Genomic DNA, 13241 nt, shown 5'->3' with positions numbered 1-13241 from the left:
CCTTCATTTCTTTTCGATTAAAGTTGACAACTTTGTCTACTTTCTCCTTTCTTGCTATTCAAACAAATTCCCCCTCATTAGTTCACTCTGTCAAGGAACACAAAAGTGGAAAGGGCCCGTGGGGGGGCGGCAAAGACTTTTTGTTGTCCCTTCCATTTCAGGATATTTGAACCAAATGTCTTGTATATTCAGCAGGACAAACATGGAATGAAAAACAAGCCCATCGATAAACAATCATGGCTGCTGGTTTTGACCAACACAATTGCATAGTTTTGAACATTCTGATTCATAAACTATCCGTAGAAAGCAAGAAAAATACAGAGATCCCAAGGTCAAAGCTGGAGAACCTGGAAGTTTTTGAGTGGTCGGGTGTCATTTAAAATCGTTTTCAAGACAGTATATGTCCTTGTTATATATATATATATATAAAACATGTTTCTCATTATCATCTCTAGCCGTTTATCACTCTCTACACATCGTCTATGAATTATTGGAGATGGATGCACAACCCCACAGCTAAGAAAATTTTGACATTTTAATAATAAATACAGACTATCCTTTTGCTTAAAGCTTCACCTGTTAAATATATTAGATATAGAATGACCCAATTATTTTATTTGCTTATTAAAAAATAAAAAAGGTGACTGTATGATCTTTCAAAATCTATTTTTTATTTTACTTTTTTGGTTTTTTTCTGTCGATTTTTCCTGCTAAAATAGCGGGGTCTAGTTTAGGAAAATCCAAAGGAGATATAAACAACCATCATAATACAAATAAGGAGATAACTATGGATACATTCCGAGTCCCAACTCTTACTAAACAAAACTGAAACAAAATAAAAAAACACACCCGCGAGATTTGGATCAGTCTGGTACAACTCTAAACAACGTTTTGCAGATTCAACAATTCAGTACAATCCCACATGTAATTAGAAAACTCTTGCTCCCCCCACCACCTCCTTCTTTTTCTTTTTTCCCTTTTAGGGGTTTTTAACAAAACATACAGAGCAGGAGATTCCATACAGCAACAGCTTGCAAATTATGGTAAGTGTCTGAAACTAAAAGCCCCCTGCTTCCTGCTTGTTTCTCAAGAAAATGTTTGGAGAAAACCCAATTTAGGCTTTTTATGAAGAACCCATTTAAGAGTTTGTTGTGATTTACATAGAAGTTTTAACTTTTAGCTTCGGGTTCACTTTAAACAACGTGAAAGCTGTTGCCTTTAAATTTAAGCGATCAACTTGATTCATCTTTAAAAAAACAAAGCGATCAACTTGATTTACTGTAGAAATTTGAAAGTCAATGAAATCAATGTGGGATTTTATGAATGTTTTTGATTGATCATCAAATGGAAGTTGATCTTGTAGCAATCAATGAACAAACCATCTTCTAATCAATATGTTGTCACATGGGTTGACTGTGTTTAAATACTTGAAATTCATGCAATCTGTTTTGTCTTCAAAGCAGGTTGACAGAAGATATCAATGGAAAGAAGTGCTACTCTTAGCTTATCAGAGTTTTGGTGTACTCTTTGGTGACCTGAGCATTTCACCCCTTTATGTCTATAAAAGTACATTCTCCGGGAAGTTGAGTAATTACCAAACTGAAGATGTTATATTTGGGGCGTTCTCCTTGATATTTTGGACTTTCACACTTCTGTCCTTGTTCAAACATGTCATTATTTTGTTAAATGCAGATGATAATGGTGAAGGTAAGGCTTGACTTCTTGATCAACTTTTCAATGTTAAGAATGTATATGGTTGATCAATGATAAACTTTTGGGGCCATTTTCAGGAGGAATTTTTGCTTTATACTCTCTCCTTTGTAGGCATGCAAAATTTTCTTTACTTCCCAATCATCAAGCGGCAGACGAAGAGCTTTCTACATATCACGTTCTGCGTTACTCAAGCAGAAATCTGCAGTCATCATCAGCCAAAAAGTTTGCTGAAAGGCATAAAAAGTTGAAAACTGCTTTGCTGCTTCTAGTTTTGTTTGGTACTTGCCTGGTTATATGTGTGGGCTTCCTCACACCAGCAATGTCCGGTATGTGGTTTAATGCTGTTGATTTCATTCATCTCTTCACATTTCCTAGTGCCAGTCATCAACTTTTCCAAAATTATTTACAAATGGTTATTATTTGCAATTTTCAGTTCGTTCATCAATTGAAGGGCTGAAAGTTCGATCAAACAATCTTCATTATGGTAAGTACAGCTGTCTGGGGAAAAAAATTGATCTTTAACCCGTTCGCATGCTCTTGATGTCTTTATGGAATCGGTTAGTGCGTATGAAGTTTGAGTAAATGATTGTCTTGATATCAAGCTGATTTCTTACAACAAAGATTATATTGGAAAGTTATGACTCATAAACAGGACAGGACCTAGCCTTAGTTCCTTCTAGCATTATAAATAAATATGTTGCTATATAGAAAGAAACTGTGATGGGTTATGCCTTCTTTTCTCCTTCCATATTCGAATGTTTTCCATCATAGCTTCATATATTGCTGTTTAAGCTGCTAACAATTTTGTCTATACATAGGTGTGGTGGTTGTCATAGCCTGTATTCTGTTGGTTGGCCTGTTTGTTTTGCAGCACCGTGGCACCTATAGGGTGGCCTTCATGTTTGCCCCTATATTGATTTTGTGGTCATTGTGCATTGCGGCGATTGGTCTCTACAATATCATTAAGTGGAATCCAAGAATTTATGAGGCCCTTTCTCCGTATTATATTTACAAATTCTTTAGAGACACTGGACGTGATGGTTGGATTTCGCTTGGAGGAGTGCTTTTGTGTATCACTGGTAAATCTGAGATTTTGGGATTCAATAGAAGTTCAATTGACCAGTATCCATGTTTTCTAGATTCATGCATGCCTTTCTTGTCAACTACAGGAACTGAAGCTTTGTTTGCAGACCTTGGCCAATACACAGCTGCATCGATAAGGGTATGCGTACCAACTGTGAGGATTTAATGCATTTAATGCTTCTTAGTTGGCATAATTAAGATTTAAGAGCTTTTGAGGGAAAAATTTATTCAGACTTTGGTTCTTCCCATAGTGGAAAGAAGGAAATCTTTTTTGTATAAGCATAACCAGAATATTCTGTAAGTGTTCTTTGCTGAACCAACTGACGGGTTAGTGAGCATATGTTGTAATTTCATCCTTGCTAACGCGAAGGGAGGAGGATAGGCAGAGGGAATTTAAGCCTGCGGTCCATTTTCTTGAGTAATTCTATTGTCCCAATGTCACATAACTGCATAACCCACTTTGATATTCAATGTCACAGTCCCTTTTGAGGAAGAGGACAAACTTGCAACAGTTCTTGAATGGTCCGGTATTCAAATACCATATGCATCAATTTTTATTGGCAAAGTTGCAGGCTTCCTGCTAATTGGAATGATTAAGGTTGTCACTTAGGAAACTTGGCCTCATGGTCTTAAGTTGTGGCTGTGTAAAGTGTAAACCATGTCATGCATATAAATAAAAAGGGAGGCAAAAGGGAAATTTTGGTGTTAATCCCATTCTCATTTTGTATATGTTTGTCAAATAGGAAAGAGATTCACTTTTTCCCATGATTTTTGGTAGAGCTATTTGTACTTGTTTTAAAGATTGAAGTTCATGCTTCTGTCTTACATTGCTTTTATCAACCTCAGCCCTTTTGGAGTTCTTGCATTCTATTATTGATGCAGGATTAATAGGTCTGAGTGGTTTTTTATGTTTAGTTAATTAGTTGGTTTAATTTTAGTGTTTCTCATATAATTGTTACTGTTGTTTGAGAAAAACTCTGAAGGCTTGTTTCTCTATGCAGTTATCCTTTTGTGGCATAATTTACCCATGTCTAGTGCTCCAATACATGGGGCAGGCTGCTTTTCTTTCAAAGAATTTTGCTGCAGTATCCACAAGCTTTTATGCTTCCATTCCAGGTAAGCTTCTGGATTCCTCTAGTTTTATTGTTTTCACTTTCTAAATCAGGGTTATCATTCCGATTTAAAATATGTTTAAAGGATTTCTAGGCAGTTATAGTTTAGGAAGTTCTAAACACAGTCTAACAGACCAAAATATTAATTTAGATGTGAATACATTTTTCCGGTTGTACCTTCTGCATGGTGATTGGTCGGTGCACGGTGAGGTTTATATATTATGGTTACAATGTCTCCCTAAATATTTATTCTTTAAGACTTGTTGTCATAAAGCTCAACTAGAATTTCAGGACTGTCAGCCATTCCAATTCTTGTACTGAAGCACTGTTAAACAAGAATGATATATAGCCTTCTCCTAGAGTCACTTCAAGATTTATTACCTTTGCAATTTATTATTGTTATTATTGTTTACAGAATATTCTTGCCATGTCTGTAGATTCCTTGTTTTGGCCAGTTCTTGTGCTCGCAACTTTAGCTGCAATGGTTGCTAGCCAGTCGGTAATCTCTGCGACGTTCTCTATTGTCAAACAATGCTATGCCATAGGATGTTTCCCTCGTGTCAAAATTGTACATAAATCCAAATGGTTCCGTGGTCAGATATACATTCCAGAGATCAATTGGGTCCTTCTGATTCTCAGCCTGGCTGTCATGATTGGTTTTAGGGACATAAATCATTTGGGGAATGCTTACGGTAAGTCATATTCATTCAAAAGGATACTCTGGAATTTTGGATTAAAAAGCCACATATTTGTTCTTCTGCTTCAACTGATATTATATTTGTATCCTCTGGTACTGATTATGTTGTTTACTGGACATAACAATTAACCATGTATGTTTCATTGAGAATATTGGATTTTCTGGCAACTAAAGATCACTTGAGTCAATACATAGGGTGCCAGCCAAGTTGCATGACCAAATTGGATAGGATGAAGGTAGGGAAGCTACTCTAATCAGTGTATATCACACCTCAAAGATGGGTACATGTATAACTCTAGTACTTGTTAAATTGAGTTCATAGTTGAGAAAATTATATTTCATAGGGTCTTGAAAAATCGTTTATGTTTATAGTCAATGGTATTAGACATATAAAGTTTTATCTAGTTGGCTAGAGTGCTGGTTTGATTCAGCAACTGGTGGGTGATGAAGAATGCTTTGACATCATACATAATGTTTTTCCTCTTTATCTTTTCTATCTGAAAATATGGTTACTATCTTAATTCAGGATTTGCCTGCATGTCTGCAACATTGGTGACAACATGGTTGACAGCTATGGTCATTAATTTTGTCTGGCATCAGAGTCTTCTGCTTGCCCTTCTATTTGTCCTCTTCTTTGGGTTAGTTGAGATCGTCTTCCTATCATCATCTTGTGTAAAAATCCCTAAAGGTGGATGGGTTCCTCTCATGCTCTCTGTTATCTTCGTGCTTATTATGTATGTGTGGCATTATGGTGCTAGGAAGAAGTATTTATATGATCTACATAACAAAGTATCCATGAAATGGATCCTCACGCTGGGTCCTAGTCTTGGAATTGTTAGAGTCCCAGGGATAGGCCTTATATTCACCGAGTTGGTTAGTGGAGTTCCTGCCACATTTACCCACTTTTTAACCAATCTACCGGCATTCTATCAAGTGGTTGTCTTTGTTTGTGAGAAGACTGTTCCTGTACCATATGTCCCTCAGAAAGAACGGTATCTCATAGGCCGTATCGGTCCCAAATCTTTCCGAATGTACCGCTGCATTGTTCGAAATGGTTACAAAGATGTGCAAAAAAATGAAGATGATTTTGAGAATGACCTTGTCATGAGCATAGCAGAGTTTATCCAACTAGAAGCTGAAGGTTGTGGAACTGTTGATGGATCTTTGGATGGCCGACTGGCTGTTGTTAGGACATCTGAAAAGTTCGGCAAAAGGTTGGAAATGTTAGAACCCGAGAGCAATGGAGAAGGTAGCAGTTCAACATCCCCTGCCGTATTGAATGGCGGCAAGTCACACACATTGCAGTACTTGCAGTCCACATATGAGCTGGTATCACCCCAGTTCAGCCTAAGGCGGCGTGTTCGATTTAAGTTGCAAGATGTGAAATATAAGGATCCAAATGTCAAGGAAGAGCTCTTGGAGCTAGTGGAAGCTAAGCATTCTGGGGTTGCATATGTATTAGGTCACTCTCATATAAAGGCAAAACGGAATGCCCCATTCTTGAAGAGATTCGTAATCCACGTGGCCTACTCTTTCTTACGTAAAAACTGCAGGGCTCCGGCCGTGGTCTTGAACATCCCTCATACTTGTTTGATTGAGGTTGGTATGAACTACTATTTGTAGAACTTTTTGCTCCATCTTTTTCCCTTTTTGGCAATTGTTTGAAGTTGAGTAGTTGTGGATTCAAGTTATTAATGGTAGCTGAGATACATTTTTGAACAATGGGTTATGGAGTTGATCCTTACTTTGGTGTTACCCAGAAGAGCTACAATTGCTTGCAAGTCCTTCATACTTGGAGCAGCCTCCTCCTTTGTATTTTCCTAACTATCCTTCGATCTTGTACATAACATTTTAAGTTTTGATTGTATCCACAAATATGGAAATTCTTTTCTCCATCTTGTCATTGGCTTCTTCAAACAATTTGCCTTCTGGTGGAGCGTTGTTATCCAATTTTCTTTTTCTTTTTATTATTTATTAATAAATTATTATTTACAAAAGCATCTTCTAGTAAAATTTAATTTAAATTATAATATTTTTTTTTTTTATAAAATCTATTGTTATTGTGTATGTGAACAAAACATAAAAAATCTTCAAATTTAAAACATATTAAATCCAATACAAAAAAAATTACAACCACAGGTACTGTTAAACTATAAAAAAAAACTCAAATGTTTAAAAAATATTTTTTTTTTTTGAATTATAAGAATCAATTTGATTTGCCATTCAAATTTTAAGAAGAAAATTAAATAATTATATTTTTAACAAGATGATTTATATACTTAAATTGATGAAAATGATAATAAAATAAATATTTATATTTGATCTAAAGTTAGCATATATTATCACTTAATCACATAATTGTCAATTCATAAATATATAAAAATAATAATTTAAAAATGAATATTTATTTTTAAAATTTTTATTTATTAATAAAATGAGAATATTTAATAAATGATATAAATTCATAAAAAAATTTCATTATAACATTAAAAGTAAAAAAATTACTAAATTACTTTAAATTGTAAGAACTAAAATAATATACTCTCAAATTTTAAGGACCACGTATAATTTCTTCCAATTAATTACACCAACCACTACAAAAATTAATACAAATTATTTTTTTTCCCATTTCCCGGAACTATCACTGAAAGAAAAATGAATTCCTCGTGTCCAAACACCCCTTAAATCCTCTGCCGAAAAAAATCAACTAGGAAGAAACTGGGAAGTAGCTTCCCCCCATAAACTCAAAACCCAAATGCACAAATTAGGGTTTTTGATTTTCAATTCCTAAATTACATGTAAAATTTGTTCCTTTTTAATGCAAGTTATTGGCGCTCTTGAAGTTAGGGCCTCATGTTGAGCTTCTATTGCTCGCACTCTCTCGCTCAGCGCCCAACTCTTGCATCTTCTCTCCCCAAATTTCGGTTTGCGAACCGACCCGGCACCTTTTCTTTGACCCGGAGCTCCCGGATCTTTGAATCCAATCCTAAGCTCACAAAGAACGTAAGTATAAATGCAAAAGCATTTTTTTTGTTTCCACCTTTTTTCCTGTTTTTAAATTTCTTTTTTATGTTAAATTTTGGTTTTTGAGAATCTGAAGTTGAACTTTGCAATGGGTTATGTTTTGTTGCTAAAAAAATGGAGGAAATGTTAAGTGGAAGTCAAAAATTGGGAGAAAAAAAATCCATTTAAGCCTGTCTTGATTAATTTGATATTTACCTTAATGAAAATTTTGTTTATTATTTGGTTTTTTACCCTGAGGCTGAATTATAGTTAGTTTGGTTTTGACTGGTTGCTGAGAAAATGGAGGAAAAGAAAGAGAAAATTGTGTACCGGCAACTTGATTTAATCTACTTAGGCCATGATAAATCTAGAAAGTTAGTAGCTCTATTAATGGGTTGAGTTTTAGAGTTCAATTTGAATATCTCCTTTGTTGTGATTATGTTCATGAAATTTATGCTACGTATACTATTGGTTTACAGTCATTTCTGTTTTTTTTTTTTTTTCTAATTTGCAGAAGTGGAAAATTTCATGCTTTAGGCATGAGGGGTTCTCCCCAGAAAACCCAAAATCTGAATACGTTGAACAGTTTCTGCCTGAAGAAGTGGTACAACATGATTTTGAGAAGTCTAGTGCTCGCAAAAGAGATTGGAAATCAACTCTTCAGGAGGTAATATTTTCCTTGAATTCAGTTCAATGTGTTGGACCTAAGATTATTATTTGTTTATGTGTGCAAGATTGTACTTTTAGTTTTAATCTGTATGTCCACTATCAGTCATTGGTTGATCACTGAATCTATTAGCAACCAGTCTCCACATAGGCTGGACTATCAATTTAATTAACTAAAGTTTAGTCTGAGATAGTATTTATGACAGAATTTGAGTAGTGCTGTTTGTCCTAAGTGAACTTTCTGGCAAAGGACTGATGAGAATAAGTTATATAGGCTATCTTACTCATTACCGTATGGCTCTTGGCATAGAACTAGGTGATTTTAGATCATTGGAAGTGATGAAGTTAGTTTCTGTAGTTGGATTCTCTGCCTGTGAGTCGATGGATCTATTAACCAACCTGTCGAGTATCTTAGCTTACAAACTGAAACTGTACTGATACATGGAGCAAATGGTATTGAATGACCAGCAAACTGATATGGTTGTGTGCACAGTCCATCTATGAAGAAACAACGGGCTATACACAGATATGCTACAGGTTACTAGTAATTTTACAAGAAAAAAGATGAAATGTACCTTCAACTTGTATAATGTTGGAGATCCTACTTCTCTCATTCTTTCATATTAAGTAAAAAATAAGGATCTAGACATTTATGATTTTTCACTTCTGTCTTGTTTTTTAAATTCGAAAAGTACAGTTAATGCAGATAAGATTATAGTTGCAAGGGATATAAAATAACATAGTGCAGAATTGTCAAATATGTAAACATGTTTGCTAATATCTACACATTTTCTTTCTTTTTTTTTTTATTTTATAGGGAAAATGATAAATTTAGTTGATTGTGATGCAGGCTGCAGATGCTGTCTTGAGGGCAGTTGGTAGTGGGTGGACTGTACCATGGACAGCAGAGACCATTCTGCAGGTTAGTTTATTTTACTTCTATGTAGTAATATATTTTGCATCTGCAACTGGCTTCTTAGCTTTTATCAATGTTAAGCATATTTTGTCAATTGATTATACAGAAATAAGCTGCTTAATAAGGTCCATGAACTCTAACAATGAGTGTCCTGTGTCGCAAAGCTGCCTACTGGGAGCTGCAGGAGATGCAGTGGATTCAAATCCATTCTCTTGAGCCCTAAATGAATCTAGGAGAGAAGAAATTTAGAGAATTTGTTTCACATCCTTCCTTACTTGTCATTAGTTGTAGGTTAAATATCTGCTGGTAGATCACAGCTGAACAGGAATAATATCTTTGTTTATTATTTTATGTTTGATATAATTCATAATTGTTTACCCAGGAGAGAGGAATGAAAAATAAATTTCAGTAAAGAAGTGGAAGCATATTTGATAATAGGTTAAAATCATTAGATCTGATGCTAGATGTTGTCATTAAACAGTCATCCTTATTAGCATTTTAAGATTTAAAACTATAACAAAGGATGGAACTGTAGGAATGGCATCTTGTTCAACAATCTAATTGAAACTTGGATGAATTACAAATATGTCAATTGATTCTATGATAATATTTTATGTGCTGACACAGGTTATGCTTCTCTGGGTAGCTGCTTTCTGGTTCATTGGGTCCTGGATGATTCCTTTTGCAGCTCACATGGCGGGGTTCAGCAAGGAATCTCTAACATTCAGAGGACAAGCTTTGTTCAGCCTTGTGACTGACGTAACTGAAGGCCTTGCTGGGATTGCTATACTCCACCGCTGTCTGTCTCAGTTTCATCCCCTTCCATCAGATTGGTTTAAATTTAGCTTGAAAGGGAAGTGGCTTTTTGATGTTGTGCTAGGATGCCTCATGTTTCCTGTTGTCAACCGATTATCACAGTTCAACCTCAACTTGTTGCCACTTATGCCTTCTACACCTGTAACCCTTTCAAGTGTTGAGCAGTCAATTTTAGCAAGGGATCCAGTAGCCATGGCACTATATGCGATTGTAGTTTCGGTTTGTGCTCCTGTATGGGAGGAGATAGTTTTCCGTGGTTTTCTTCTCCCTTCCTTGACCAAATACATGCCTGTATGGTGTGCAATACTGGTGAGTTCAGTTGCCTTTGCTCTGGCACATTTTAATGTACAGAGAATGCTACCTCTTATTTTCCTGGGAATGGTGATGGGTGTTGTTTTTGCACGGTCAAGGAATCTATTACCTTCTATGCTTCTGCACAGCCTCTGGAATGGTTTTGTGTTCTTGGATTTAATGAGATAAGCATCGTTGTCTTCTCATATAAGTCTATTGTTGGCTGATCCTATTTAGTGAAGCATAGGCTTCAGGTCAATTTTCTGGGGGTATGCTTCTTGCAAGGGTTTTGAGCATATTCTCGTTCATAGGCAAGCTACTTCATTGTATCTGCAACACAATTGAATGCCTAGAAAATTTGTACAGGTCCTCCAACTGAACGCAAGAAGTAACACGCATGCTGATTGGCCATTCAGTTGATCCAGCATAGCTTAAGAGAACTGCTCCACAGTTTCTGTTTGTCTTTGATTATACCAGGGACAGCAAAAGCAACAAAGAAAATGAAGATGATATCTCCATTTTGGCCAAAGGCAATCTCCCATCTTGGAATTGTAGAACTTCATGTTTTAATTTGTTAGATGAGGACTTCTCTGTTTCTTTATGGTAAATAGTAATCCTTGCCTTTCCATTGTTGCTGGCTATGTTCAAAATGAAACGTGAATCTGACCCATGTTCAGGCCAAAGGCGAATAAATAATCAATCAGATTATATTTTAATAAAAGGGTCTTAAAATTTTCTCATTTAAAAAAAAAAGAAAAAAAAATGCTCTTAATTTATAGAAGATGCTTCAGTCTTCAGAATGCGTGCTTTCTGCTTTGAAAAGAATCAAACTAGATCCATGTGCCTTACTTCCATCATCAGTACCTGCATGGAGATTCCCCTTTAGATTCTTAATAATTGGCCATGACTACTTTTGCCCTAACATTTCCTTTTCAACTAATTATATAATGCTTTTGAGATAACGTTTCATTCTCTCTTTCTTACACAATTGATCCTTCTTAGTGTCAATAATCATCCCCACAAATTAACTATCAAAGCCCATTATAGAGGACGCATGTGACTGTCAGAGTGGTTTGATGACAAAAAGAAACAGGTTGGCTTTTGCAGCATATCCTTACACCTTGGGAGATTGCTTCCATATTCATGGTACAGCTTCAGTGGGGGACAGACATTGATCGATCTCTTCTGTGCGTGCTCGGGCGCTGTATAAAAATCAAATGGTGCACTGCAGCTGATATTTTCACACCTTTGTCTTATTCTTCCATTGATGTCCCTTGTTTTTGTTACTTAAAAAGACTTAAACAGTGATAATAACAGTTACAAAGTTCTACTTAAAAAGAGACTTTTAGACGAAAATCTTAATTTACCAACCACACTTAAGATTCAAGTTCAATGCTGCATTTGCTCATCATTCCCTAAACTCATTCCTAAGTCCAAGCCTCAGGGTTAGGGTCTTCTTTCGGGGACCAGGCCAATGATGCAGACGTGAGAAAGTACCCAATATACCAGACATTGGTGTGATTGTAATGGTGAGAGTAGTTGGTTCCTGTCTACATCTTTTTTCAGGTCCACTTTCACAAAATTTATGGTACGTGCTTCTCTACTACTTTTTGTAAAGCAAATCTTTAAAATATAAAACTTCATCATCTTATAGAAAGTTGCCCAGGCAGATACAAAAAAACTTTTTCCATTCGAATTTGTTTTCCAAAATCCAAACCAGTTCATATCAGAATGATTTGATTTGGCACTCTTTTTGTACCCCTGATCCATTTACATATCATGGCCCTGCGTGTATCCCGTACAGTCCATTGATAATTGCACTTTGTAAAGTTGTGAATAAACACCCCAAAACAAAATGATAAAAGTTAAAAGCACTGTTTTTTTTTTTTTTTGGTTTTCCTAGAAGGTAAGAGGTATAGTCTATGGCCAGCTTGATTGGATAAAGTTAGGAAAGGTTTCGTCAAGTGGAAGGCAGAGCCCGAGCCAATTTAGACCTGCGGGGTTGCGAAAGTCAAGGTTTTATAGTTGGGTGGCAGATGCCGCAGAACCAAGTTGCAAGCACACGCAGCCCAATGGGGGGTGTGGGGTTCCTGTAAAATCCATCAGCTTCGTCTCCCTTACATGCCTTTCTTCTTTCATTGGTCGAAAAGGTGCTGCTGCTGTTTCCTGTGTTCGTAGTTGTCACGTGCAGTTACAGCTGTGGATAAGTGGATCATCTGCTTTGAACTCTGATGCCTGAAGCAAGACTTTTTGGCAGTGTTATTTACAAATACAATGCTTCACTTAAAATTTTTCCCACTTGATTCTGTGCCCATACGGCCATACCTCGATATCATAGTTGCTGCTCCTCATTCCCTATGAACTCTCCCGTCTTGGGGAAATGGAAATTCACAGTTGCAACCGGCAACAGTTGCACCAAATGCAATCACTGTTCTCTGTCGCTTGTTAGTATAACTTCAACTAGCATCACAAATCTAGCCTATTACACAAGACGTTAAGCTCATAATCCGAAGAAGATTCAATCAGAAAAGTTTGCTTTTAAAGATAAAAACTCTTTCGACGGCATATGCTAAGGGAGCACAGCACAGTGACTAATTGTAAATGCAGTGTGAAATGTTATTTTTTTTATTAACTTCATTTGATATCTGAGCCCCCCAATGCCTTGACCCGGAGGGTCCCACCAGATCTTGATTAATCCGGACGCGTGTAGTACTCGGAGAGGATCCTGAAATCATGCAAGCCTTATCTGATTACTACACTTGGGCGACAACTTTAGGCGACGGTTTTATTCCATGCAGACTTCCTTCGTAATCTTGCGCCACGTAGTCCTGCAAAAAAACACTTTTTTAAAAACCTATTTATTTAAAACTGTCAAACCGAACCGTAGACCGTCAAAATAGTGCCACGTAAGCGTATATCTGATTACTCATCAATTCTCCCTCCT

General features: G+C 36.3%; 2 protein-coding genes across 4 annotated transcripts; both read left to right on the top strand.

The window, feature by feature from the left end:
- The first annotated feature begins 732 nt into the window (after positions 1-732).
- Positions 733-6500, top strand: TRH1 (Potassium transporter family protein). Of its 2 annotated transcripts, none has more exons than XM_007040323.3 (9): positions 733-1043; positions 1464-1707; positions 1791-2039; positions 2147-2197; positions 2532-2792; positions 2883-2935; positions 3798-3912; positions 4346-4600; positions 5132-6500. In XM_007040323.3, exons 1-9 carry the CDS (start codon positions 1041-1043, stop codon positions 6226-6228), a joined length of 2328 nt encoding a protein of 775 aa, XP_007040385.2. In that variant the 5' UTR covers positions 733-1040; the 3' UTR covers positions 6229-6500. The 2 variants fall into 2 exon arrangements, with proteins under 2 accessions (XP_007040385.2, XP_007040386.2); XM_007040324.3 differs by having other exon boundaries at positions 1461-1707.
- A 737-nt stretch (positions 6501-7237) lies between these two features.
- LOC18606614 (CAAX amino terminal protease family protein) lies at positions 7238-10930 on the top strand. 2 transcript variants are annotated; one of them, XM_007040321.3, is made up of 5 exons: positions 7238-7608; positions 8123-8275; positions 9125-9196; positions 9818-10315; positions 10664-10930. In XM_007040321.3, the coding sequence occupies exons 1-5, from the start codon at positions 7459-7461 to the stop codon at positions 10715-10717; spliced, it is 927 nt and encodes a 308-aa protein (XP_007040383.1). In that variant the 5' UTR covers positions 7238-7458; the 3' UTR covers positions 10718-10930. The 2 variants fall into 2 exon arrangements, with proteins under 2 accessions (XP_007040383.1, XP_007040382.1); XM_007040320.3 differs by having other exon boundaries at positions 9818-10930.
- Positions 10931-13241: the final 2311 nt, after the last annotated feature.

The sequence above is a fragment of the Theobroma cacao genome, chromosome 3, assembly GCF_053813885.1.
Source record: "Theobroma cacao isolate CCN51 chromosome 3, ASM5381388v1, whole genome shotgun sequence".
NCBI classification, from domain to species: Eukaryota; Viridiplantae; Streptophyta; class Magnoliopsida; order Malvales; family Malvaceae; genus Theobroma; species Theobroma cacao.
This window is presented reverse-complemented; position numbering and strand designations above follow the sequence as displayed.

Coding starts and splice junctions, on each gene's coding strand:
- TRH1 (XM_007040324.3), top strand. Junction 2,793..2,882: donor AGTGCTTTTGTGTATCACTG/GTAAATCTGAGA, acceptor TGTCAACTACAG/GAACTGAAGCTTTGTTTGCA. Junction 4,601..5,131: donor TCATTTGGGGAATGCTTACG/GTAAGTCATATT, acceptor ATCTTAATTCAG/GATTTGCCTGCATGTCTGCA.
- LOC18606614 (XM_007040320.3), top strand. CDS start 7,459: ATGTTGAGCTTCTATTGCTCGCACTCTCTCGCTCAGCGCCCAACTCTT. Junction 7,609..8,122: donor ATCCTAAGCTCACAAAGAAC/GTAAGTATAAAT, acceptor TCTAATTTGCAG/AAGTGGAAAATTTCATGCTT. Junction 9,197..9,817: donor CAGCAGAGACCATTCTGCAG/GTTAGTTTATTT, acceptor GTGCTGACACAG/GTTATGCTTCTCTGGGTAGC.